The sequence below is a fragment of the Festucalex cinctus genome, chromosome 8, assembly GCF_051991245.1.
Source record: "Festucalex cinctus isolate MCC-2025b chromosome 8, RoL_Fcin_1.0, whole genome shotgun sequence".
Lineage (NCBI taxonomy): Eukaryota > Metazoa > Chordata > Actinopteri > Syngnathiformes > Syngnathidae > Festucalex > Festucalex cinctus.
In genome coordinates, this window is record NC_135418.1 from 29891206 (window position 1) to 29918903 (window position 27698).

General features: G+C 41.2%; 2 protein-coding genes across 4 annotated transcripts; one reads left to right on the plus strand and one right to left on the minus strand.

Annotated features, from left to right (window-relative positions):
- Positions 1 to 938: 938 nt before the first annotated feature.
- podxl2 (podocalyxin-like 2) lies at positions 939 to 8822 on the minus strand. Of its 3 annotated transcripts, none has more exons than XM_077529453.1 (12): positions 8302 to 8822; positions 7378 to 7421; positions 7161 to 7296; positions 6136 to 6191; positions 5797 to 5977; positions 5564 to 5724; positions 5219 to 5293; positions 4598 to 4754; positions 4309 to 4370; positions 4018 to 4211; positions 3754 to 3957; positions 939 to 2245 (listed from the first exon to the last, which is right to left on the minus strand). In XM_077529453.1, the coding sequence occupies exons 1-12, from the start codon at positions 8441 to 8443 to the stop codon at positions 1933 to 1935; spliced, it is 1725 nt and encodes a 574-aa protein (XP_077385579.1). In that variant the 5' UTR covers positions 8444 to 8822; the 3' UTR covers positions 939 to 1932. The 3 variants fall into 3 exon arrangements, with proteins under 3 accessions (XP_077385579.1, XP_077385581.1, XP_077385580.1); XM_077529455.1 differs by lacking the exon at positions 8302 to 8822 and adding an exon at positions 7858 to 8185; XM_077529454.1 differs by having other exon boundaries at positions 2014 to 2245; positions 4029 to 4211; positions 8302 to 8814.
- rbl1 (retinoblastoma-like 1 (p107)) lies at positions 8263 to 27066 on the plus strand. The gene is made up of 22 exons (XM_077529452.1): positions 8263 to 8864; positions 9051 to 9532; positions 10707 to 10840; positions 11808 to 12085; positions 12869 to 12997; positions 13325 to 13479; positions 14093 to 14157; positions 14257 to 14440; positions 16267 to 16433; positions 16537 to 16649; positions 17518 to 17621; positions 18800 to 18937; positions 19013 to 19177; positions 20942 to 21086; positions 21768 to 21989; positions 22715 to 22914; positions 23000 to 23176; positions 24255 to 24326; positions 24423 to 24516; positions 24591 to 24736; positions 24826 to 24990; positions 25907 to 27066. Exons 2-22 carry the CDS (start codon positions 9371 to 9373, stop codon positions 26102 to 26104), a joined length of 3213 nt encoding a protein of 1070 aa, XP_077385578.1. The 5' UTR covers positions 8263 to 8864; positions 9051 to 9370; the 3' UTR covers positions 26105 to 27066.
- The last annotated feature ends 632 nt before the right edge of the window (positions 27067 to 27698 follow it).

Here is a 27698-nt window from a genome sequence, read left to right on the forward strand (position 1 = left end):
AAACACGGCGTGACGCAGCGGACTCCGATTGGTCGAGACAAGACAGCGGGAGGCAGGCTCTCACGGTGCCTTCAAGTGTTATGGGAAAGATGGATGTTACCACTCGGAAACTCCGAATTACGACCGAGTTCTGTTCATGTGATTTTGTTTTAGCAAAATTGTGCATGCTACGTAATTGTGTAGATTCTTAAACAGCCTGCGGTGCAAGCGGACGTTAATGGCCTTATAGTGTTAATATTTCTTGCCATTCACAAAATCTTCTGCGCTCTCCGCCATGTTGAAACTTGAAAAGTTCACTCAACTCGGAAACTCGGGTATCAAAATAAATTCCCAGCTGTCCAGTAGAAAATACGACATGAGGGGGGCGTTCACGTGAAATTTACTACTCGATATGTGGTATTTACCATCATTACGATACCACATGAAGGCAGCATGTAAAACCTGCCCGTCAGATTTACTGCGCATGCGTCCAGCATCGATCGCCCACAACTACGGTAGCCTCACTGGACAAAATAATGCCACCTTCGGGTTTTTGGTGGTCATTCGTGGTAATTATTCAATAACTTCACATGATATTTTGATAGCTTTGGAAGGCGATCTTATATTCACAGTTTAATTTGATAAATGTTATTATTATTCTAGCGAAGTTTTACATTCATAAATCTAAATTTACACATAACTCAACTCAACTCAAGTTTATTGTATTGGTGTTAATGTTTTATGTTATGTTGTTTTTTTTTTTAATTTTTGTCTTTCTGTAAAGCGCTTTGTGACAGTTCAGGCTGTTTGAAAGCGCTATATAAATTTGACTCGCCAAATCTGTAAAAATGAATACGGTGACTACTTTTTATTGAGGGGTCAGCTTGTTTTCTGATACATGCCATACCTACACAAGAATAAATTGTTTTGAAGGGAAAAAAACTCACCTTGACAAATAATGCATCTTACAATTCACCCATTTTAATTTGCTGAGTTCATAACAATTATTAGAGATTGTAAGAGAAAGTCAATGGATTCAACGTTGACATTTGCAAAACTTGATTTGATACGTTCGGCTGACACATGAACGAGCCATGACGCAATCACGGCGCAAACAAACACAAACCGTCACTTTGAGTGACAGCTCAAACAAGGCCAACTTGTTTTCTTCACGGGAATGCTAGCTGACTTGCATTAGCACTAGCATTAGCATTGCTAACAAATGCAAACTTTAGGAGACATACATTTTTTTTTTTACATTATTGTCATGATGTCGCTACAATGAATGAAACATGATGATTTCTCTTCTTATCATTATAAACTTTGGCCTGCTAGCAGAGCAAAACAAAACCTGTAACTTCTGCTTTGCAGTTTACGTTGCCATGCATTAGCAACTTTTTTTTTATAACTTGTATTGGCGGCGATATCGACCACGATGAGGAGAATTCCAATTCCTCGTCTTGTTCTCCGCCCCTTTTTTTTAATGGCTGCTATGATCCATCGGCGAAAACATATTCCGTTTTTTTCTGTTTGCTTGCACACAAACTGCTAGCATAATTAGCATGTACCTCAATCTTAGTCTGCGTTTAGCACGTTTACTAAACAAACTAAGCTAGTCGTTAGCAGGCTAGCTGTTGCATGCTATGTATCTGTTGGTTTATATGGCCGTTTACTTTTGTTACAGGTTAGCAACTGCTAGCAGGTCTGTTTCAAGGTATTTATTTACTATTTTTTCTTTCTTATTGTTGTTGATTTTAGCGGGCGAGTCGTTTCCATGTCGTCGTGAATGTTTTAACCCACTAGGGCACTGAAGCAAGCGTTGACAGTCATGTGACTTACAAGGAAGGAAACGGTTTCCTGGCTGCTGCTAGCTTAGCACACTGCTAATGCAAAAAAAACATTCACGTAGGCTGGGTATGTGTCAAACTTGAAAGAGAAAAAATGTTCAAAGAATCAAACTGAGGATATCTGTTCCATATGATGATATGAAAATACGTTACAAACGTTGACAAATGTGGCATAAAGTGCTTGGTAGTTTGTTTGTTTTTGAGATGAATGCCGATGGCACTGGCTGTGGCGAACAGAAAGCGTGGCTAACAATCCCTGGCGATGGTGTGGGGTGGGCGACTCCTCTTTGGTGACCTCCCTCAAGGCACAAACGCTCCCACTCCTCTTTCTTCTCCTTCCTCCTCCATCAAAGGTGTGTGTCCTCCTCTTCCTCTTCATCCTCCTCCTCCTCCTCAGCTGCTGCTTGATTGACAAACACCTGGAGGACCAATGAAATGGTGCTTCTTGTTGAGCAGAACAAATGAGACATGGCAGAACCTTCACCTGGCACTAGAAACTTACAGACTGTTAGAGCAAGAACCTTCTTTCAGGAGTAAAACATTTGGTCTGGACTAGAACCTTCTCTTGGGACTCAATACAACCTTATCTTAGGACAAGAACCTCTCTTAGATCTGTTTGGATGACAAACGCTCTGTTGTACAAGGTTCTCTTGGGACTACAAGCTTCTAACTGGACTTCAAAATAAGAATGACAAGAGAACTTTTCTTAGAATAAGAAGATTCTCTCAGAAATACAAAAGCCGCTCTTGGGACTAGTACCTTTTTTTTCTGGAATAAAATGTTCTCTTGGGATGAGTTCCTTTTCCCTGGACTTGGACCTTTGTTTCTGCTCCAGGACCTTCTCCTAGGATGACAAACCTCTCTCAAGAAGACAAATTTCTCTTTGGACTAAATCATTCCCTTGAGACAAGAATGCTCTTCTGAGGCTGAGGACCTGATCTCTGCACAACAAGGATCCCCCACGACTTGTACCATTTTCTGGACTAATGAAAACCTTCCCTTGGGATGAGTACCTTCTCTCCGGACTGTTCTTGGGACAAGAACATTCTCCCTGTGCTACAAGCTTGATTTGGGACAAGAACCTTGTCTTGGGACGAGAATATTCACTTGGAACTAGAACCTTTGCTCAGGACTGAAACCCTCCCTTGGGATGAGTACCTTCTGTCCGGACTGAAAATTCTCGAGACGAGAAACATTTCTCTGGTATAAAACCTCTCTGGACTAAAACCTTCTCTTGGAACAAGAATTTTTTTTCTTGAGATGAGGACCTTCTCTCTGGACTGAAACTGACTCATGGAACAAGAACCTTCTCTCTGGACTACAACCTGTACTCAGTCCGAGAAACTTCTCTTTGGACAAGAACCTTTTCTTGGGACAAGAACATTCTCCCTGTGCTACAAGCTTGATTTGGGACAAGAACCTTGTCTTGGGACGAGAATATTCACTTGGAACTAGAACCTTTGCTCAGGACTGAAACCCTCCCTTGGGATGAGTACCTTCTGTCCGGACTGAAAATTCTCGAGACGAGAAACTTTTCTCTGGTATAAAACCTCTCTGGACTAAAACCTTCTCTTGGAACAAGAATTTTTTTTCTTGAGATGAGGACCTTCTCTCTGGACTACAACCTGTACTCAGTCCGAGAAACTTCTCTTTGGACAAGAACCTTTTCGTGGGACAAGAACATTCTCCCTGTGCTACAAGCTTGACTCGGGACAAGAACCTTATCTTGGGACGAGAATATTTACTTGGAACTAGAACCTGTGTTCAGGGCTAACACCTTCTCAGAGACAAGAACCTTCTCTCATTCTTTATTACAAGCTTCTCTTAAGACTGGAACTTCTCCCGTGATACAACCTCCTCTCCAGACTCCAGTGGTACTTCTTGCCAGGCAGAATAGAAAGCACGCGACAGAGGTTTTCAATCGCACCTTCCAGCGAGGGTTGTCATCCCCGCAGACGCCTTCGCCTCCCGCCACCAGTCCATTGGTACTCGGCCTCTTTTCCTTCTTCTCTTCTTCATCTTCTTCTCGGTGGTCTTCAGGCCGGTGGTCAGGCTGGTTGTCGCCTGCCACGTCCAGTGTGGGGTTGTCGTGGCAACCGTTCTCCACAAAGCGAAGCTCCTCGGCGTGGAACTGAACGACACCAATAAACAAACGCAAGTACCGCTGACGGCCCGACGGCGGCGGTCTCACGTTGGTCTCACGTTGGCTTTGGTGGTAGGGGGCCGCCTCTGCCAGCAGATGTAGACGAAGCCCGACGTGATGATGGCCAAGCAGACGGAGCCGATGACCACCAGGACCACAAACAGTTTGCTGTAGTCGCTGCGCTGGGACGGACTGCGACGGGGCGGGCACGTAGACGGCGCGCCGTAGTCCTGGATGCCCACCTGAGGGGAGGGGCAGGGGGGGCGTGGACGTTAGCGCGAGGCTAAGCGCAAAAACCCCCACAAGGTCAGGAGAAAGTTCCGGCAATGATGACGTTACCTTGTTTAAACTTAGACGCATTTCTCCCAGCAGGTTTAGCAGGTCCTGAGTGGACATCACACCTGGAAGATAACAACAGGAAAAACCGACAAACTGCACGAATCCTGATAATGTGGTTTGAATTCCAGTCCAGGCTCCGGCCTTCCTGTCAAGTGCTGTCATACGCTGGCAAATTGGACAAGGAGAGCCGCAGTTGGCCACGCCCCTTAAAGCGCATACAGTAATTGCACTTTATAAATACAAGTTGATTTCTTGACATTTTTGTGTGTGTGTGTGCGTGTGCGTTTACCGTGCTCCGACGCCACGTGCATCAGCATCTGTCGCTGCTGGTGCGTGGGCTTGCTGAGGTAAATTACCCACGATCCCTCGGGGCTGTTCATACGCCGCGCAAAGCGGCGCTCCATCGTCTTCAGCAGGTGCGCGCCGCCGTCGCCGCGGAATTCCTCCTGCGCGTCTCACATGCACACGCAAACATTTCGGCTTTTAGCACCATTAGCTCGTTCGAAACCAGGTTATTTTAGTGAACTAAAACTAAGGAAAAAGCTAAAACTAAAATAAAAAAAAACAAAAAAAAAACTATCAAACTACATTTTATGTTTACAAATCTAACTAAAACTCACTATAATTATAGCAAAAAAATGTCTTTCGTTTTAGTATCTGGTAATTAATTGAATGCATGAGCCAAGTAATACACATTACAAAAAAAACTAAATCTAATACTAAAACTAAAACTAAGCATTTATTAAATTACCAAAACTAATAAAAACAGACAGACCCACCCTAAAAACTCATTAAAACTAACCCAATTTAAAAAAACAAAAACAAAAAACAAAACTCAAGACGAAATAAAAACTAACTTAATTGAAAAAATTCCAAAACTATAATAATAACCCGGGTTCTGATCACTCACGCAGTTGAGATTGTGCGTCATGTTGAGGATGACGTAGCCGTGCCCGCTCGGTTGCGTCCAGTCCACGCACACCACCTGGCAAAGCAGACATTCAAACGTCACAAAAAAAACAACAACAACAAAATGGCGGATACGTTTGTCTTTGAAAGATCACGGGGAATTGAACCAAAATGGAAAACTACCTGTGCCCTTTTCAGACTTTTTTTCTGTGGGTCTCGTTGTGATATCACTATTTGGATCGATATTTTGGTGCCAGTATCGACCCGAGATAGACACTGACTTGGTATCAATGATATCGATATTTGGTGCAATATTTTGAAGACAGTCAATCAAACAAAAACGTACATGTGCCTCCTGAGGGGGCACGGTCATCCAGCCCCTGCTGGTCTCAGCTAAGCCCTCATTGGGCGAAACGTGTGAGGTGGGCGTGGCCCCGGTGGCCTCTCCTTCCTCCTCTTTGGGCCGCGTCATGCCAACGTGCGCCACGGTGGCGTTGTGGCTCAAATCTGCGGGACGCACTCAAAAGTAAACAAAAAAGGAGTTGGGGTTGGACAGTTCATCCAAATCTGTTGCTTGACCTTTGACCCCCAGCAGTCCGAAGTCTGTGCCCGTGCCCGTCTCGGGTGCCGCTGTCGCCGGGGCGACGTCAGAAGACGCCGCCGCCGCCGCGCCTGCCGTCGTCGTCGACGCCGACACGGAAGAGTGAAGAAAGCCGAAGCCGCTGAAGTGACCGCCTTCGTCAAGCTCCGCCTCCAAAACCTCAAACGATACAAAACAAACAAAAGTAACAACAGTTCAAACGGCAAACAAAACACCAACAAATCCTCATTTTGTTTGGTTCAGCCAGTTAGTGAATTTTAATTATTTAGCGCACACTATTTTGTTTTCACTTGGTGAGTTAGTCAACGAAAGATCACCTGGTGAGGCCCCAAATCTTGGGGGAGGTCAGGAGGAGCCGAGGGAGGAGAGTAGCCTGTCAACATGTCAACACGTCACCATCATAAATCATAACTATGGACATGGGGTCATAAATCGCAAGCATGCTTGCGCACAAATCGTATATGGTCATTAATATGTGTACATGTAAAGGCATAAAACATGTACGGTCATAAATCGTGTAACTGAATGGTCATACTGTTCGAATGTATGAACATCTGGTCGTAAATCATAGCTATGGATATGGGGTCATAAATCACAAGTGTGCATGCATACAAAACATATATGCACGCATATGGTCATTAATATGTGTACTTGTAAGGGCAGAAAACATGTACATATACGGTCATAAATCATGTAATGGAACATCTGGTCATAAATCCTAACTATGCATATGGGATCATAAATCAGTGTGCATGCATACAAAACGTATATGCACGTATATGGTCATTAATATGTGTACATCTAAGGGCATAAAACATGTATGGTCATAAATCATACGTGTAACTGAATGGTCATAAATCATACATCTACGTGTACAATATCAATCCTATGCATACATGAATGGTCCCAAATCAGTCATAATGTAAAAGTGTACATGCATGGCCATAAATCATATATGAGCATGTATGGTATAGTCATAAATCACGAGGGTTCCCATGAAGCCTACATGTGTGGTCATAAAATAGAAGTACGGTAAAAAATGGTGTCTTCATGTACATTCTTGCGTCATACTTGGATATGTGAGGTCATAAATTACACATTGACTTCAACGGTCATAAATCTAATTATTGGAGAGGCAACCAGTGCATGGTTTGTCTATACATGACCTCCCATAAATTAGTGACCAATCCATTTGTATTCCTTGGCAACCAATTATGGGTTGACCCCACCTCTCTCCCAAAGTCATCTGGGCTCAACTCCAGCCTGCGTTCCTATGAGGAGCCAGTGGAACTGGCGACCATTCCGTCAGTGTACCCAATGAAGTGACCACATATCCACTGACCAATCATGGTATCCAGGTCCAGCGTGGCATGCGTCCTCTTGACCACGTGATGCCGCTCAAGACGTCCGAATGAACCCGAGGCCTCCTCCAGGGAAGATTCTGTGTCTCCACCCAGTGGCGCCCTCTTCGGGTCCTCCTGAGGAAAAAAACAAAACGACAGGCCGCTGAGACAGACGAGACAAACGGGTCGAGCGGTCATCGGTGTTGGTCTTCTCACCAGGTTCCGGGGCTGGGACACAAACGACTCGGAGAGCGGCAATGCTAAACGGTGGGGGTAAAGAAAGAGAAACAATTTCAATGTCAGACCTCTACCAAGGCTCAATTGCAGGCTTCCGTGTGAAAGGCAAAGTCCGGTCCCTGAAATCATAACAATCCCAGAAATATCCAGTCTACCCTGTGCCCTGCGTAAAAGGCGGGAACAAAACTGTATTGTTCTTTTACTGACACACCGGACACTAATATCATCTAATTATCTGATGAAAGTATGATGCTGTGTTGTGATGTGAAATTACACCCAGTTGTGGCAATATCCTGTTTTTACTGGGTTCTGTGTGAAAGGCAAAGGTGGATTGTTTTTTTGTTTTTTTTCCTTCTTTCTGTTACAGTCACGCCAGCGTCACGCAATTATCTGACGGCAGGATGCTGTGTTGCTGTATAAAAGTGCACCCAGTTGTGAAAGCATCCTTCTATGTCCCACCTTTTCTGGGTTCCGTATGAAAGGCAAAGGCGTAAAAAAAAAAAAACGATTGTTCTTCTGTTCAGGCCAACCAAAGTGGCTGATGTCGACATTATCAAACGGCCAGAGGGGCGACTGCGTTGCCGTATGGAATCGCAACCAAATTATGGAAATATCCCGCCCCTTGCAGGGTTCTGCGTGAAAAGCAAGACAGATAGTGATTGCATTATTTTCTCTTCACGCCATGAATGTGAGAACTCGTGATGTGTTCAAGGTTCATAGGGAAAAATCAACATCCTCATCATCGCCATCGCATCAAACATGATCGTCATTGTTATCACCAAGCCATCAAATTGCGACACATGAATGAATCAGCGTGGGCGCGCGAGCACGCACGGCGCCGCACTGCAGCGCACCTCCCACGCGCGTGCACGTGTGTGTGTGTGTGTACGTGTGTCGACTGACCAATTAGCATGACGAACACGAAGAGGAACAGGCCCGCCATGTCCGCCGCAGAGCGCCTCATCACGACCGTCCTCATCTTTTCCTTCTCTTGTGAACGCACCGCAGCCTGCTTAATTAAACCGCGCGTGCGCAGTTTGAACATACTCCGTCTCTGCGCTCTTTGCACGGGAGAGAGAAAGTGGAGGTGTCGTTCTAAATTAAGAGCCACTAGAGGACGCCGTTGCTCGCTTTACCATCACATTTTTTTATTATTATTTATTTAGAAAATACTGAATAATTTTCTTATCTTTGAAGCGGATTTTTATAAATAGTTTTAAATATCATGCATCGAAAAAACACGTCATTTTGTTATTGAAAATAGAGGAGCTCCATTGACGTAATTAGCCATAATAAATATGAGGATATAAAACCAAATCCTTTAAATTAGGATTTAAAAAAATCTTTTATCGATAGTTATGCTAATGGTTCACGCTTCAGAAGTGACGAAATAACAGCAAGAAAAAGAGAAGCGGAAGAAAGGAAACTCATTTATTTACGTCAGGTCATGGCGAACGTAAAAACAGGTTTTCTAAGTCTAATTTATATATATATATATATATATATATATATATATATATATATACATATATATATATATATATATATATATATATATATATATATATATATATATATATATATATATATATATATTATATAATCCTTCACGTTTTATCCAACAGTGACCTAACCACATTGTTTGTGTACAGTTAATTTTATTTTCAGCTAACGTGAAACACTCCGGAAGTGATAAGACATCAGCAAGATTGGTTGGGTGACGATCTCACGTGACAGACACGCCCCCTCGTCTCCTATTGGGCCTCGCTCAGCAGTTTTGGCGCCACTCGTTAGCGGAAGTGGAGCTAGGTCGTCGTCTCGCCTGCCGGACGAGCGTCGTGTTTTTGTTTTGGCTTGCTTTCATTTTTGACCCCCTCCACCCCCCCCTCCCTTTTTTTTCTTTCCAATTTCCTTCCACCCCGTTTGGCTATACAACTTCGTCGATAGCGATAGCCGCTCGTCCCCGGCCGCGATGCGGGGCGAGGAGTCGTCCGATTCGGAGTCGGGCCGCATGGAGGAGAGCGTCGCTCGGAGGAGTTTGGAGACGCTCTGCCAGGAGCTCAACATGGACGAGCGCACGGCCACCGAGGCCATGGACAACTTCACGGCCATCTGGAACACGTACACGCTGGAGGTGAGCCGCTTGAACTCGGAACTCGGACACGGGACAGCTTCTGCGTCACCCCAACGACAGCGGCGACCCAACAAAACCGCGGATGACGTCGGAATTTGGGTGTTCCGACTCCCGAGGGGGTTCGCGGTCGCTCAGATGTCGTGACGCCTTTTAAACTTGATCAAGCGATTGAAATGTTTTTGCAGCTGAACGATAATATAATGCGACAATTTAGATGCGTATATTGTGTTTTTAACTGGTTAAACTATGAAGAAGAAGAATCAATTTTAGCTGGATAAACTATGAAGAAAAAGAAATTATTGTGTGGAGGGGATTGTGATTTCAGACTGTCCGCGAAGGCAACGCATGACGTCGCAACTGGCGCTTCCTTCAAGTTGTATCGAAATTATGTAAATAGCATATGTCGAGTTTCGTGAATGGTTATAAATAATTAATCAGGGTCGCCTCAAGTACTCATAAATCAATAGTATGCTACCCCAATCTGTTTCAGAGGCTTATACTGTGCGTTTCGCCAGATGGCAACATAAATATTGCAGAATTTTAAACAAGTTAACTCAGTATTTCAAGCACAAACTTAAGTTTTGATGTACCTCCTCCTTTTTACTTGTAGTTGATGACTAAATCCATCTAAAATGTTTCCCCTCCTGCCCCATTCGGCTGGTCGAAACGACGTGTCCTCTGTGTCATTTTTAACTATGACTACAAAAGCGTAATTTCGAGTTTCTGAGGGGTAAGGTCCATTTTTCCCCATAGTTTGTGAAGGCAGCATTAACCAGTAGGGATGGAACGATATCCAAATGTCATGATACGATATTATCACCATATGACGCTCACGATACGATAATTATCACGATATTGTGTGGAAGTTGGCAATATTTCAAAAAGGTCACAATATTGTAAAAAAAAAAATTGAAATTTGAAATAGATACAAGGTGATTTGGGATGTGTTAAGCACAACAAGAAACCATTTGTCGGAATCGTCGGCCATCTTTGTTGTTTACGTTTTGTCTCAAACGCTTTGAGGGTGGTCCTTGAACAATCCGAGGGGGATTTTAATCCCATTGAGCGGCTTCCTTCTCGGCTGCTGGTGAACGTGAAGAGTGGCCAGTTTGGTGCACGCTTGCGTAATTTTAACAGCGTTGTGAGTGACGTACGGTTGCGGTTGTGCGCGCAGGGCGAGGTGGTGCACTGGCTGGCGTGCTCGCTGTACGCCGCCTGCAGGAAAGGGACCACGCCCACGGTGGGCAAAGGCGTGATGGAGGGCAACTGCGTGTCGCTCACCAGGATCCTGCGCAGCGCCAAACTCAGGTACAAACAAAAAAAAAAAAACACTTCCAAAAGCATTTTTCTTTAGAAAATTGAAATCATATATTTGATTTTTTTTTTTTTTTTTTTTTTTTTTTACAAATCAGGTTTTAATGGGAAGTTTTTTTTATTTTTTGTTTATTATTTTTATTTTTTTTAAGAAAGTGTTCATTTTGTCATATTAAAAAAGAATTCTTGAAATCAAAGTTGTATTTTTTTCATGGAAACAAAAGTCTTATGATAAAATAATTCATGTTAAAATCTGCAGGTTAAAGTTGTAATCTTAGAAAAAATAATTTGAAAATTGGATAAAATAATATAAAAAGAGAAAGAATGTATTTTTTAGATTAAAGTTGTTTTTATGGCATTACACTTAACTTTATTACATTAAAGTTTAAAGTCCATTTTCAATATTTTTTTGTTTTATCAGACTAAAATTGCAAAAAAAACTTTAAAAATAACTTGTTACTTATTTGTTTATTTATTTATTTTTTTAATTCTTAATGGTCTATGATTAAGATATTTTTATTATTAGTAGTAGTAGTAGTTAATGAGGTCTTCAGAATGTAATATTAATTTGAAAATTAGATAAAATAGTACAAAAAGACTAAGAATGTATTTCTTTTAGATTAAAGTTTTTTTTTTAATGACGCTAACACTTAAAGTAATTACATTAAAGTTTAAAGTCGATTTTCAATATATTTTTTATATATTTTTCTTTATTTATTTTTGTATTTATTCTTTAGATATATATATATATATATATTTTTTTTTAGAAAGGTTCAGAGATTAGCATGCTAACATTTTTATTTTTTTTTAAACTTGAAATTGTGACCTATAAATTGCATTTTTTTTTTTTTTTGGAGAGAAATACGTAAATTGTAGTTGATTTAAAAAATAAAAAAAAACAGTCAAAGTAGGCGGGATTGTCGCGCTCCTTTCCATATAAGGAATTGTGTCCGCCCACCAGCCTGATGGAGTTCTTCTCCAAGATGCGCAAGTGGTCCGACATGTCCAACGTGTGCGCCGGCTTCCGGGCGCGCGTGCGGCGCCTGGAGCGCAACTTCGAGGTTTCCACCGTAATCTTCCGAAAGTTCCGGCCCATCTTCGCCGCCATGTTCCGCGGGCCCGAGGCTCCGCCCCCTCCGCCGCCGCCGCGGCAGCCCCGCGGCCGCAAGCACCGCCGGCTGCCCTGCCACGCCGCCGATGTCTTCAAGTTCTGCTGGACGCTCTTCGTCTACGCCAAAGGTACGTCGGCGACGCCTTCAAAGCAGGGTTGTTATTATTATTATTATTATTATTATTATTATTATTATTATTGTTGTTTTGCAATTTATCATTTGAGTTTGTTTTCGAGTTTTGTTTTTCAAAATGAGGTCGTTTTAATTCATTTTCAGGGCGCTTCTGTTAGTTTTTATTAGTTTTACTTATTTAATAAATGCTTTGTTTTAGTTTAGTTTTGGTTTCAGTATTAGTTTTTTTTTTTTTTTTTTTTTTTTTTTAAACAAGCGTTAGGGTTGCAATTACAATTGATTAGAGCCATACAAAATCGACCAGACCATATTAGTTTTTTACCGTAAAAAAAAATTGGCCAAAAAAAGTTTTCCTTTTATAGATGTTAACATTACAACATAAGACAAAAATAATGTAAAAAAAAAAAAAAGACTGTTTTTTTTGCCATTTTTTCTCTCTGTCCTAAATGTAAACAATTGTGGCATTAAAGGACCAAAACAAGGCGTTTTAGTCATTATTAGGGATGCCATATACGGAAGCATATTGCAAAAAAACAAAAAAAACAAAGCAAATGAGTCAATCTGCATTCGTGCATGATTAATGCAACAATTTTTTTGTGATTAACGCTTTAACTTTGACATATCTTCATTTTTCAGTTATTGGAATTTGATACAGCAAAATATCAGAATTGGCATTGACTAAAAAAACAAAAAATCCATATTGTCCCTGCTATGTTGTTATTAATAATTAATGCCATTCTTAGGTGTGGCCAACCATTTTCGATATTTGTACCTGTAGGTAACTTTCACATGATCGGCGACGACCTGGTCAACTCGTACCACCTGCTGCTGTGCTGCCTGGATCTGGTCTTTGGAAACGCGCTGATGTGCGCCAACAGGAAGGAGCTCATCAACCCCGCCTTCATCGGTGAGAAACGCACGCCGGCGCCAAAACTTGGCCTGCTTGTGACATCACAGTGGGGCTGATTAATTAACACAGCCAATTTTTGTTGGAAATTTGTTTTGCTTTGTTTTTTTGGATCAGGTTCAATTCATGTCTTACAGCGGCAAATGTGAAAATATTTTCTCGAAGAAAAAAAAAGTAAAAGTTCAGGAATATTCTACGACAACTATTTTTAGGGGCGTGCACCTCTCCACAAAAGATGATTCGATACAAATCTCGATATGTGGGGTACGATGCAATTATGTAATGGCTCGGTTCAAGTTGGCGTGAATTCGCGTGTGCGTCCGACAGGCACGTCGGGCGACGAAGTCCAGGCGTGCGCCGACGAGGCGTCCCCGTGCGTGCTGGAGCGATTGTGCGAGCTCCACGACGGCCTGGTGGTGGAAGCCAAAGGCATCAAGCAGCACTACTTCCGGCCATACATCGGCAAGCTTTTCCGCAAGCAGGTACACTATTGATTATTGATTCAAACTTTATGACGCTCATGTTAACGTTTTGCCATCCTCTCAGGGCTGGGGGCTAGCAAATGTTTTTACGATTCTGGATTGTATCGACCAGCTCGTTGGTCAACAATTTTTTCCAATATTGTTTTCATCAGGTTTTTTTTGTTTTTTTTTAACAGTAGATGTGAGTTATTATTATTATTATTATTATTTTCAAATCTGTCCTTGTTTTCTTCTCTAGCACATCAGGTTTTCGTCACCATTAATAATAACAATAATACGCTAAGTTTTCAGTTTTTTTAGTCATAATTCTATTTAATTTGTAGAATTTTTTTTTAATTTTAAATTTAGTTTTTAATTGTTGTACAGCGTCCTTGAGGGTCCAAATTTAATGGATTATTTTTATTATTATTATTATTTCCACGTTAAAATCTTCACATAAACTGTTTATTCCCGCTCTTTCCGGCTATGTTGTGTAATATTAAAAATATATCTATATATTTTTTTCTTTTGGCAATAACTTTGTAGCTCTGGATTGTTTTGTAGCCATAAAAATCTATACTGAAAAGAATAATAAAACAATGAGATTTTTTTTTTCTTCAACCCCCCTGATTAGATCTTGAAGGGCAACGAGGATCTTCTGACTGAACTTTTGGATCCTCACAACTTTATCGACAACAAGTAAGTTGGCGCTCCTCCTCTTGATGTTTTTTTGTTTTTTGTGTTTGGCCTCCTGACGCCTCGTGTGTTTTTTTTGTTTGTTTTTTGTTTCGCTCTCAGCAAAGCGCTCAACCGCGAGTACGAGGAGTACGTGTTGACGGTGGGAGACTTTGACGAGCGCATCTTCCTGGACGCCGACGCCGACGAGGAAATCGGAACGCCGAGGAAAAGTTTCCAGCAGCCCGGCGCGGGAGCGGGACAGACCGCCGGCGGGCAGACGCAGCTGCAGCATCACGTGGAGAAGGTCAAATTTTCGTTTTGCCACCAGCAGCCCGCTGATGTGAACGCAAATGTAGCATTGTCAGAAAGACTGTTGCGAACCAGAACGAGTGCTAACAAAATCACAATGGCACCAACAGGAACAGAAACACACCAAAGCGAATGATAACAAATGCTAACTGAAAGACTGATGCTAACTGAAGCAGGAACACAACAATGCTAATGACAACAAATGGTAACAGGCTGATGCTAACCGAAGGATGAACACAACAATGCTAATAACAAATGCTAACTGAAAGACACTGTTGCTAACTGAAGCTTTTATTTTTATTTTTTTTATTTTTTTTTTCCTTCTGATGCTAACTGAAGCAGGAACACAACAATGCTAATGACAACAAATGGTAACAGGCTGATGCTAACCGAAGGATGAACACAACAATGCTAATAACAAATGCTAACTGAAAGACACTGTTGCTAACTGAAGCTTTTATTTTTATTTTTTTTATTTTTTTTTTCCTTCTGATGCTAACTGAAGCAGGAACACAACAATGCTAATGACAACAAATGGTAACAGGCTGATGCTAACCGAAGGATGAACACAACAATACTAATAACAAATGCTAACTGAAAGACACTGTTGCTAACTGAAGCTTTTTTTTTTTTTTTTTTTTTTCTGATGCTAACTGAAGCAGGAACACAACAATGCTAATGACAACAAATGGTAACAGGCTGATGCTAACCGAAGGATGAACACAACAATGCTAATAACAAATGCTAACTGAAAGACACTGTTGCTAACTGAAGCTTTTTTTTTTTTTTTTTTTTTTTCTGATGCTAACTGAAGCAGGAACACAACAATGCTAATGACAACAAATGGTAACAGGCTGATGCTAACCGAAGGATGAACACAACAATGCTAATAACAAATGCTAACTGAAAGACACTGTTGCTAACTGAAGTTTTTTTTTTTCTTTTTTTTTTCTTTTTCTGATGCTAACCGAAGGATGAACACAACAATGCTAATAACAAATGCTAACTGAAAGACACTGTTGCTAACTGAAGCTTTTATTTTTATTTTTTTTATTTTTTTTTTCCTTCTGATGCTAACTGAAGCAGGAACACAACAATGCTAATGACAACAAATGGTAACAGGCTGATGCTAACCGAAGGATGAACACAACAATACTAATAACAAATGCTAACTGAAAGACACTGTTGCTAACTGAAGCTTTTTTTTTTTTTTTTTTTTTTCTGATGCTAACTGAAGCAGGAACACAACAATGCTAATGACAACAAATGGTAACAGGCTGATGCTAACCGAAGGATGAACACAACAATGCTAATAACAAATGCTAACTGAAAGACACTGTTGCTAACTGAAGCTTTTTTTTTTTTTTTTTTTTTTTTCTGATGCTAACTGAAGCAGGAACACAACAATGCTAATGACAACAAATGGTAACAGGCTGATGCTAACCGAAGGATGAACACAACAATGCTAATAACAAATGCTAACTGAAAGACACTGTTGCTAACTGAAGTTTTTTTTTTTCTTTTTTTTTTCTTTTTCTGATGCTAACCGAAGGATGAACACAACAATGCTAATAACAAATGCTAACTGAAAGACACTGTTGCTAACTGAAGCTTTTTATTTTTTTTATTTTATTTTTTTTTCTGATGCTAACTGAAGCAGGAACGCAACAATGCTAATGATAACAGATGCTAACAGAAAGACTGATGCTAACCGAAGCGGGAACACAACCGGCGAGAACCGATTGCACGATTGATTTCCATCTGAATTGTAGCATCGCGTTTTTTGAAATTGTGTCCAAACGTGCTCTCCCTTGCGCGCAGTCGGCCTCTCTGGCGCCCTCGACGCCTCTGACGGGCCGCGCGTACCTGAAGGAGAAGGACGCGCTGGTGACGCCCGTGTCGTCGGCCACGCAGAGCGTCAGCCGCCTTCAGAGCCTGGTGGCCGGACTCAGGAACGCGCCCAGTGAGCAGCTCATGCTCATCTTCAAGTAACCCTTTTAGCTTTTTATTTTCTTCACAACTTTCTGTCTATGCGCTTCATAAATAACAACATCATCATCATCATAATAATAATAACGCTTTGGATGTCAGGTCGTGCGCCCGAGACCCCACGGAGGCCATCTTGAGCCGGGTGAAGACGCTGGGACTGACCTTCAAAGAACATTACACCAACGACTCGGAGCAGTCGTCGGGGTCGCACATCGGTACCTTATTATCTTATATCGTTTTGGGATTTTTCATTTTGTGTTGGTTTGGATTTCGTTTAGAGTTTTGTTTTTTCAATCGAGTTGGTTTTAATTCGTAATTCAGGGTAGTGCTGTTTGTTTTGATTGGTTTGTGATTTAATAAATGCTTAGTTTTAGTTAGTTTCAGTGTTAGTTTTGGGGGGAAAAAATGTGTATTGCTTGTGTGCAATATTTAAAAAAAAAAAAACACCGCAGGAGTGATGTCATCTGAAGGTGCTTTTTGATTGGCTGCTGCAAGATGACATCACTTCTGTGTGACACTTTCAAACGTCTTTATTCCGGTTTATATAAAATAAATAAAAAAATAAATAAAAAAATAAAATAATAATAATAATAATTAAATAAATAAATAAAATAAATAACAAAATAAATCAACTTCAAATCACATTTCAAATCATCCCCTAAGGCTCATGCATTAAATTAATTACCAAAGACTAAAACAAAGGACATTTTTTTTGCTATAATTATAGTTAATTTTAGTTTTGTAAATATAAAAGTTTTCGTTTTCTAAAAAGCAATTTCGTTTTTATTTTATTTCGTGAGCGAAATTGTTTTTTGAATTTTTGTTTTATTTTTTTCCCGTTAGTTTTAGTTCATTAAAATAACCTTGGTATAAACATGACATTCTGATTAATATTAACGTAATATTCATATTAGCGCTGTCAAACGATGACATTTTAAAATCAGATTAATCACATCTTAGAAGGCTTTTTTTTTTAAATCATATTTGAATAACCCTTATTTACGTGTTTATGCTTTCTATATTTAATGTCATGATGATGTCTTCCACATTTTTTATTTTATTTTTTTTGGATCTACTGTTCAGATTTTGCCGAGAGTCGCCTGAAGCTGGCTGAGATTCTCTTCTACAAGATTCTGGAGAACGTCTTGATGCAGGAGACCAAGAGGCTGCAGGGCAAAGACATGAGCGTATGCGCCGCACACGCGTACACACAACTTAGGGGGTGGGAACCTCTGGGGTACCTCACCGTACGATACCATATGCGATACAAGGGCTCACCATAACGATGAGCTCACGATATGATGAGTATCCATAATTGGGTCAGCTAATAAATCTGTGATAAGCTACGATAAAAGTAATCATATAATAATAATAATTAGGGATGTAACGATAAGCGCAATATCGTGATATCGTGATATTAAAACCGCCACAATATCGTCATCGGTCATATATCGTCATATATCACACTCCTAATATTAACTATAAATATTGCGATACTTGCGTAGACGTGTCAATCTATCGGGAGAGTATCACGATTTTTCATGATATCAATATATCGTCACACTTCTAATATTAACTACAATTATCGCGATACTTGTGGAGGTGTATCGATAATCTATCTGGAGACAAAGTATCGCGATTTATCGCGTTATTGATATATATCGTCATGCTCCGAATATTAACTGCAAATATCACGATACTTGTGGAGGCGTATCGATAATCTATCGGGAGACAAAGTATCGCGATTTATCGCGTTATTGATATATATCGTCACACTCTGAATATTAACTGCAAATATCACGATACTTGCGGAGGCGTATCGATAATCTATCTGGAGACAAAGTATCGCGATTTATCGCGTTATTGATATATATCGTCATGCTCCGAATATTAACTGCAAATATCACGATACTTGTGGAGGCGTATCGATAATCTATCGGGAGACAAAGTATCGCGATTTATCGCGTTATTGATATATATCGTCACGCTCTGAATATTAACTGCAAATATCACGATACTTGCGGAGGTGTATCGATAATCTATCTGGAGGCCAAGTATCGCGATTTTATCGCGATGTCCAAATATATCGTCACACTCCCACCCCAGACACGTTCACCAAGCAGCAAATAGGATGCAAACTGCAGGGGCCCCAAAATGGAACCCTGTGGAACACCGCGTGACAATGTTGACAGTGCAGGACTCGGCGCAACCAAGGCTAACTTTTGGTTCGGCACTTATATTGTCAGAAAAAACCCTCAAAATGCCGTAAAGTGAATTAGGTCAAGATTGAAATGCCTCCTCTCTAATAAACATCATTTTCATAGGTTTTTTGTGTGTTTATTTTTTTCCATTTTATATATCTCAGGCTCTACTGGAGCAGGACATCTTCCACTGCTCCCTCCTGGCGTGTTGCTTGGAGGTGGTTTTGTTCTCGTACAGCTCCCAGCGGACGTTCCCGTGGATTGTCAACGTTTTCAAGCTAGCCCCCTTCTACTTCTTCAAGGTGGGCTACGCGCACACGCACGCACGCACGCACGCACACGCACAGGTGTGCGCGATAACCCAACGTTGATCGCAGGTGATCGAGGTGTTCATCCGCTCCGAGGAGGGCCTGTCCCGGGACATGGTCAAGCATCTGAACCGGGTGGAGGAGCAGGTGCTGGAGAGCCGAGCGTGGACCGCCGACTCGGCCCTGTGGAACGCCTTGCGCGCCGCCGGCGATAAAGTGCCCACCGTCGAGGAGGTCAGGGCCACAAAAACAAACGCGCTCAAGTGGAAGTCCCACTCGCCGTCCACTCATGATGACATCGCCTGCGCTATAACGGCCAATCGTGGCTCACCTGTTCTCTCGGTTTGGTCAGCAAACTGAGCCACGATTGGTTGTTAGCTGGTGATGTCATCATCAGTCGACGGCAAGCAGAAAAATGACCTTTTAACACATTAATTATACACAAAATATGGATTATTTTTTTTTTAACTGATGAAAATGGCTCAATAAGTCAAATGTCGCTTTAAATTTAGTTTTCATTATTTTTCAGTGTGGTTTTGTTAGTTTTTATTATTTTAGTTATTTAATAAATGCTTAGTTTTAGTTTAGTTTGAGTTAGTTTTCAAATTAGTTTTATGGGGGGGTTTTTCACATGTAAATTCATTTTTTCATTTGAGTTTTTTTTCGTTAGTTTTCATGAACGAAAGTAACCTAAAATAACAACGAAAACCAACAAAATGAAAAAGTTTTTCAAATGTAGTTAAAGACTATTCTGTTAGTTTTTAGTAGTTTTAGTTACCTTTCAGTATTAGTTTATTTATTTATGTGTGCAATCTTTCAAAAACAGCATGGGAGCGACATCATCTTTTGGTGCTTTTCTATTGGCTGCTGGGAGATGATGTCACTTCTGTGCGACACACTTTCAACTGTTCTTATTCCGGTTAACTCATTAGCTCCCAAAAACGTATAAATACATCATATTTTAAATGTTTTAAGTGTCCCAAAGACGTATTTATACGTTTTTTTTTTGTTTTTTGTTTTTTTTTTTATGCCAGAGCATAGAGAAGGCTTTTATGCAGTCTCTCTACTGCAGAAAATGGTTGAGTGGCAGCAGAGTATAAGAGATCAACCAGGCCATGTTAAAACTCCCACAGTTTTCCCACAGTTCTAAGCAGAGTTGAGAAAAACGATGCAACTTAGGTATGTTCTATTGCTAATTGCTGCACAGCGGAAACTGATAGGAATATACTATTTTTCCCTGATAATAGAAGAGACTCTAATCTCTCTTTTGGTATGTTCCATATTTTTATAGCAATAGAACATAATATTTCACGGGCCTTGAAAAATCAGTCAAAATCCAGGAAAACACTTAAGTGAAAATGGTTGGGAGTGAATGAGTTAATATCAAAATAAAGGTACTTAAAATTCCATTTAAAATCATCCCTAAATGCTCATTATTAAATTAATTACCAAAGACTAAAACCAAGGACATTTTTGCTTTGTTTTAGTTCTGAATTGTAGTTTTTTTTTCATTAGTTTTAGTTAACTAAAATAACCTTCTGATTAATAATTCCATTTGTGGAATATTGAGTTATGAAACAAAATCCAGCCGTTTATTTTATTCATCTCAGGGGCGGCCATTTTGCCACTTGCTGTCTACTGAAGATGACATCACAGTTGCTCAGGCACCGACCAATCACAGCTCACTTGTTTTCCAAAGCTGCGCTGTGATTGGTTGTGACCTGCGCAACTGTGATGTCATCTTCAGTCGACGGCAAGCAACAATGTGGCCCGCCCCCCGAGATGGATTAAAAACTGCTGGATTTTGCTTCATAACTCATATTCCACTAACACAGTATTAACCGTAATACCATATTTGGACGAGTGGGGCTGCATAAAACATTATTATTGACTTCCTCTTTTAAAAAAACTAAACAAAAACAGTATTTTCCTTGACCACGAGCCGCTCGTGATCGACTCGTTTGTCAATGTTTTTTTTTTTTTTGCTCTTTGCGTCAGGTGAACTTCCCATCCAGTCTGGACTCGGGCGGGTCCGCTTCCGCCGCCGGCGGCGCCCAGTCGCACCTGCCCCTGGTGGCGCTGTCGCCCATCGTGCATCCTCGCATCCGAGAGGTCCGCACGGGCGCGGGCAGCGTGCGAAAAGGTAAGCGGCTCAACGGCCGTCCGTGTTGTCTTGAAGCCGACGAGTCTTTGGTGTGACCAAAAAAAAAAAAATATTTTTTTTACATTATTATTTTTATTTTTTTTACGTTCATTAGTAATCAGCGTGCAAACTTGTGTGCCAAAAAGGCACCAGTTTCTAACCAAAAAGGGGAGAAAAGAAATGGAAAAACAACGTGATGCTAATCTTTTTGACTTTTTTGACTCCTCAAACTAATTAATATTATCCGCCATTTTTAAATGTAGTCTTTTTGTCTGATTTCAGTGACGTTTTTATCACTGTTAGTCAACCACATAACGAGCAATTTTTAGTCGACGAAAAAAAAGAGCAATTTTAGTCGGCTAAATTGACAGAAATTTGAATTTAGTTTTAGTTGTAGTCTTTTGACTAAAATTAAAAGTTAAAATAAAAAATAAAAAAAATAAAAGTTTTTAGTCATAATTTAGTCATCTGATTGTATTTTAGTTCTAATCAAATTGTACTTGTTTAGTATGTTGGCAAACACTTGCCAAGTCAAATTTTCCTGACAAAATCATTTTTTCGTAAATGAATTAATGCATTTTTCTATTATTATTTTTATTATTATTATTGGTGTTCTATTATTGTATTGTTGCATTGCACTGATATTTTGCTCTTTTGCCTTTTTTGTTTGTTTTCCCGTAGAAGTTCCGCCGTCCCCGCTGTCGGTCCACGACCGCTACAGCTCTCCGGCGGCCGGCAGCGCCAAGCGTCGTCTGTTCGGCGACGACCCGCCGCCGCCGCCGCCGCCGCCGGCCCCCGTGATGACGGCGTCTCCCGCCAAGCGGCTGACGCTCAGCTCCGCCGGCACCCTGAAGATCGGCCCCCAGGCGGGCCAGACCACCGTGCTCAGCATACCGCTGCAAGGTGGGTGGGAGGGAGTCTTGAACCATGATACCGCGACACCGTTTCACGCCAGCCTGGCAGCGTGCAGGGTTTTTCCTGGCTCAAATTTGGGTTATTATAATTTGGGATTTTTCATTAGAGTTTTCTTTAGTTTTATCAATTTGGTTGCTTTTAATTAGTTTTCAAGGTGGTTCTGTTAGTTTTTTTAATTAGTTTTAGTTATTTAATGAATGCTTAGTTTTAGTTTTGGCATTAGTTTTAGTTTTTTTTTTTAATCTATGAAGAGTGACATTTGCGCAATATTTAATATACACCATAGGAACGACGTAATCTGAAGTTGCTTATTTTTTTTTATTTATTTATATTTTTTTTATTGGCTGCTGCGAGATGACGTCACTTCTGTGTGACACATTTTCAAACGTCTTTATTCCGGTTCAAATCGAAATAAATCGACTTCAAATCAAATTTCAAATCATCCCCAAAGACTCATGCGATAAATTCATGACCAAAGACTAAAACACGTGATGTTTTTGCTAGAATTATAGTTAGGTTTAGTTTTGCAAAACATAAGTTTTCGTTTCTTAAAAAAGAATTTTGGCTTTTTTACTTTGTGAACAAAATTTTTTGAATTATAGTCTCCGTTTTTTTTCATTAGTTTTCGTTAACCTTGGCAGAGATCGGGCACAGCCGCATATGTTTTTAGTTAGTTTTGTAAACATAACATAACATTTCCCGCTTGCGCGCAGGCGGCGGCAGCGAGCACACCATCACGCTGATCCCCGTCCAGCCGTGCGACCCGTCGGCCGGCGGCCCCACTCAGTTCCTGCTGACGGCGTCGCCCGGCCGGCCCCTCCCCGGACCGCCGCCGGTGGCCGCGCCCGCCGACGCCCAGGCGGGAAGCGCGCGGCCGCAGCGCACCGGATCCCTGGCGCTTTTCTTCCGGAAGGTGCCAACGCGCCGTCCTCTGGCCCGGAGAAACGAACGTTCTCGTCTTCTGACCTCTGACCCTGTGCGTGTGCGTGTGTGCGCAGGTGTACCACTTGGCCAGCGTGCGCCTTCGCGACCTCTGCGCCAAACTGGACATCTCGTCTGAGCTGCGTGCAAAGATCTGGACGGCCTTTGAGCATTCTCTGCTTCACGCCACAGAACTCATGAGGGACAGACATCTGGACCAGATGCTGCTCTGCACCGTCTACATCATCGCTAAGGTCGGTACATCGAGTTTGTAAAACGAACACGACTGAGCATGACAGAGCTCATGCTAACATGCTAACGGGACGAGTCAATAGAGAGCTAACGCTAGCATGTTAATGTTAGCAGTCATTTGAGAGCTAATGCTAGCATGCTAATGATATTAGTCGATTGTGAGCTAATACTAGCAAGCTAACGTGATTTGTTGAGAGCTAATGCTAGCACGGTAAAGGGATTAGTCATTCGAGAGCTAATGCAAGCTCACTAATGTGCTTAGTCGTGGGAGAGCTAATGCTAGCATGCTAATGTGAGTAGTCGATCGTGAGCTAATGCTAGCAAGCTATTGGGATTTGTTGAGAACTAATGCTAGCACGCTAATGGGATTAGTGAGTCGAGAGCTAATGCGAGCTCATGAATGTGCTTAGTCATTACTAGAGCAAATGCTAGCATGCTGTAATTACTCATTTGAGAAGTAATGCTAGCATGCTAATATGATAAGTAATAACAGAGCTAATGCCAGCATGCCAATGATATTAATTAATCGTGAGCTAATGCTAGCAGCAAGCTAATGTGATTTGTTGAGCGCTAATGCTAGCACGCTAACGGGATTAGTCATTGGAGAGCTAATGCTCGCATGCTAATGTGATTAGTCATTCGAGAGCTAATAATAGCTCAGTAATGTGCTTAGTCGTTCAAGAGCTAATGCTAGCATGCTAATGTGAGTAGTCATTTGAGAGCTAATGCTAGCATGCTAAAGGGATTAGTCATTCGAGAACTAATGCTAGCATGCTAATGGGATTAGTCATTCAAGACGTAATCCTAGCATGCAAATGTGATTAGTCGATCGTAAGCTAATGCTAGCATGCTAATGTGAGTAGTCATTTGAGAGCCAATGCTAGCATGCTAATGTGATTTTGTCAATCGTAAGCTAATGCTAGCAAGCTAATGTGATTTGTTGAGAACTAATGCTAGCACGCTAAAGGCATTAGTCATTCGAGAGCTAATGCTCGCATGCTAATGTGATTAGTCGTTCATGAGCTAACGTTAGCAGTGAGCGTCAGAATGGAAAGTCAACACTCGGTTGCCTGTGCGCAGATCTCCAAGGAAGCGCACACGTTCCAGGACATCATGAAGTGTTACCGCAGCCAACCGCAGGCCAGCAGCCATGTGAGGACACGCCCCGACGACTACCTACAGCCCGCGGACAAGTCGCGACCAGTCTGTTGCCGTGGTCACATGCTTGCGTGCCGTGTGTGTGTGTAGGTGTACCGCAGCGTCCTCCTGCATCGTACTCCCAGACAGCCGGGGGCGCTATCAGATGAGAACATGGAGGTTGACCCCGCGTCGGGAGCGGAATGTAAGCTAAGCCGCTAACGCTGGCACGCTAACGTGACTGCCGAACTCGTTGACGTCCGCTTTCGGTTCCGGCAGCTGGCGAGAAAGCGCGCGCCGCCACCGGCGGCCAAGACGAGGAATCTTGCGAGGAGGAACGCGGCGACCTGATCCAGTTTTACAACAACGTCTACGTGATCACGATGAAAAGTTTTGCCATGCGATACGCCTCGCACGACAACAGAGTACGAGCGCACGCGTGCGACAAATTTGATGGAATGGCTGGAAATGAACTTGCGGTTCTGTGTTCTCTTTGGCGTGCGTGCGTCGGCAGATGGACGCCCCGCCCCTTTCTCCGTTCCCTTCGGTGCGTTGCCACCCGCCGTCTCCTCGCCGAGTGTCCCAGCGTCACAGCGTTTACGTGTCGCCCCACAAAGCGTCGGCGGGAGGGCTGGCGCCAAACTCCTTCACGTTCCGCATCAACAGCAGCCCATCCAAGGTAAGCTCACCTCAACAAACAAGCCACGCCTCCCCAGGGAAGGGAAAGTTCGAGTCCGGAGACAATGTAGCCTACTACTCCTAGAAGAAGTTACGAGCGTTGGTAATAAGTTGTGTCATTTTCATAATTGATAGTTTTTGTTTCGTTTTTTTATTTTATTTTATTTTATTTATATATATATATATATATATATATATATATATATTTTTTTTTAATTGGCTTTCGTGGTGGCGTTGTTAGTTTTTATTATCTTTTAGGTTTATGGAGGACCAAAACTGCCAAAATTCTAAATAAATAAATGACTAAATAAGTAAATAAATAAATAAATGACTAAAAGTAAAAATAAAAATGGATGTAAAAAAAATATAATTTGAAAATTATATCCCAAAAAATACATCTAAATGGAAATAAAAACAACCAAAAAAAAAAAAACGTTCGTTCCATACTGCCAATTCAAAATGTTATTCAAATGAGGGGGCGGTCCTAAGTGTGTCTCGGGGTTGGACTCCGCCCATTGCAAACTTTCTGTCATTGGTCGAGTGAGTTGAATTTCGACTCGGCAGTACGGACCAAAAACTGCCGAAATTCAAAATAAATAACTAAATAAATAAAGAAAGAAATGACTAAATAAATAAATGACTAAAATGAAAATAAAAACGGATACAAAAACTTTGTATTTATTTATTTAACTTTTTATTTTCACTTTTAGTCATTTATTTGAATTTTGGCAGTTTTGATCCTCCATGTATGTTAGCCTTTTTTTTCTAAATAATTAGATTAGATTTAGAGATTATATTAGGACCTAAAAATGCAATCTGCTTGAAATTTTTACGGTGAAGTGGTGCGCAAGGCCAGTCCTGCCATGCTAACGCTAACCCTCGTTCTTTTTTTTTTTTTCTTCTTCTTCCTCCTCCAGGATCTGTCCGACATCAACCGCATGCTGCGTCAAGGCTGCAACGGCCGCAAGAGAGCCCTCGGCATGGAGGGCGAACTGATGATGTCATCAGCGTGCGACTCCCCCAGCAAGCGAACGTGCCCCGAGAACAGCGGCAGCGGCCCGGACATTTTGCTCAAGAGGCTACAGGACGTCGTGTCGGAGAGGCAGAGCCACTGATGGGACTGGCTGCCATCGAAAAATGTGCCAATGCTAGCACGCTAGCGTCATCGCAAAACTAGCGTTAATTCCTGAACATGACCGTTGGCGATAGCGCTAACTGGTCATTATCGAGTTAACGCTTGTTTGCTAACAATGACTGGTTGTGACAAAGCTAACATTAACTGCATAACAGGTCTGTTAGGTGTTTAACTAGCATGGCTAGCCATTAGCAAGCTAATGCTAACAGTCGTCATGTGACTGGTCGCCGTGGAGCGAATGCTAGCATGCCGACGTGACTCTTCATTACGGGGCTAATGCGAACATGTCTGGACAAAGCTGATCTGCTAAACGCTATTTAGCTGAATATGTTTTGCGTGGCCGGTTGCTGTGGAGCTAACGCTAGCATGACAACATGATGAGTCATTACGGAGCTAGCGCTAGCTTGCTAATGTTAGTTTTTATTCTAAAGCTAAGGCTAACTTTTGCTACAAGTAAACTGTCATTACCCAGCTAATGCTAACTCTTGACACAACTGGTCGCTATGGAAACAATGCTAGCACTGTAACATTTGCTAATCTGAATGTGATCATGTCTTTGTGAGACACTGCAAAAAAAGGACTTTTCATGACTTTACGTAAACGTACGTATATTTTTTGTGCCGTTTGTTCAACTCGAGTCAAAGACAAGTTGAGCCCGTAATGCTAACTGTTAGCATGTTACAAAGGTTTGGTTTAATTGCGCCGGCGGTCAATCAAAATTATGACATTGGCTATGTTATCATGAGAAGTTTGTGAAATGTTTTTAGCAGTTTTTTGTTGTTGTTGTTGGAATCTGCTCGACTAATGTCAATGTTCTCGCACGTTTATGTGTGTGTAGCATCTACACACGTGTTTTAACTTTTTCGTCATCTTTTTTTGTGTATAACTTTGTAGGTTGATGTGAAATTGAAATCTGTTTGGAAAAAAGCAAACGTAGTTGAAGTGGTTGTTTTTGTACGACAGTATAATATTCATCCATTTTCTGAACCGTCTATTCCTCAAAGGTCACGGGCACTCGGGCACACAATATTAATGTGTTTAAAAAAAAGAGAAAAGAAAAAAAAAGAAGGTACTGAACAAATTTATTTACCAATGAGCTTCCGTAGCTTTTTATGACAGTGGACAATGGAAGACAAAACGTTTTGCGTTCCCTGGCAAATATTAAACATGCAAAAGGACGTGAAGATTGCGAGGGAGCATTTATAAACGTAAATAAACGTCATTTATTAATTACATATGGAGTTTAATAAACCAGTAATTAAGTAAATGTCATTAATTAAATTACCTATATATAGATAGGTAATTTAATTAATGACCATGAAATAATTAGAGAAATAAATAAATACATAAACAGATAATCGTAGGCAATTTAATTGACATTTAATTACATTTATTTATTTATTTAATTCCACATTTAATTAATAAATGAACCATTTCATTAATTAATGACACTTTCATTTAATTATTCAATGGTGTATTAATTTCTTTAATTTTGGCACTTTTGGTCCTCCATATGAGAGTGCTGACAAACTTTGATTTCTTGGCGCCTCACCTTCATTTTGTAACGTGTTACG

Excerpts from the sequence above, each read along its gene's own strand:
- podxl2 (XM_077529453.1), bottom strand. The coding sequence starts at position 8,443 with ATGTTCAAACTGCGCACGCGCGGTTTAATTAAGCAGGCTGCGGTGCGT. Across the intron at positions 6,192-7,160 it reads GGACCTGGATACCATGATTG|GCTACTCTCCTCCCTCGGCT; the intron begins GTCAGTGGATAT and ends ACATGTTGACAG. Across the intron at positions 5,978-6,135 it reads AAGATTTGGGGCCTCACCAG|GTTTTGGAGGCGGAGCTTGA; the intron begins GTGATCTTTCGT and ends GTATCGTTTGAG.
- rbl1 (XM_077529452.1), top strand. The coding sequence starts at position 9,371 with ATGCGGGGCGAGGAGTCGTCCGATTCGGAGTCGGGCCGCATGGAGGAG. Across the intron at positions 18,938-19,012 it reads CCCCCTTCTACTTCTTCAAG|GTGATCGAGGTGTTCATCCG; the intron begins GTGGGCTACGCG and ends CGTTGATCGCAG. Across the intron at positions 23,177-24,254 it reads CCGTCTACATCATCGCTAAG|ATCTCCAAGGAAGCGCACAC; the intron begins GTCGGTACATCG and ends GCCTGTGCGCAG.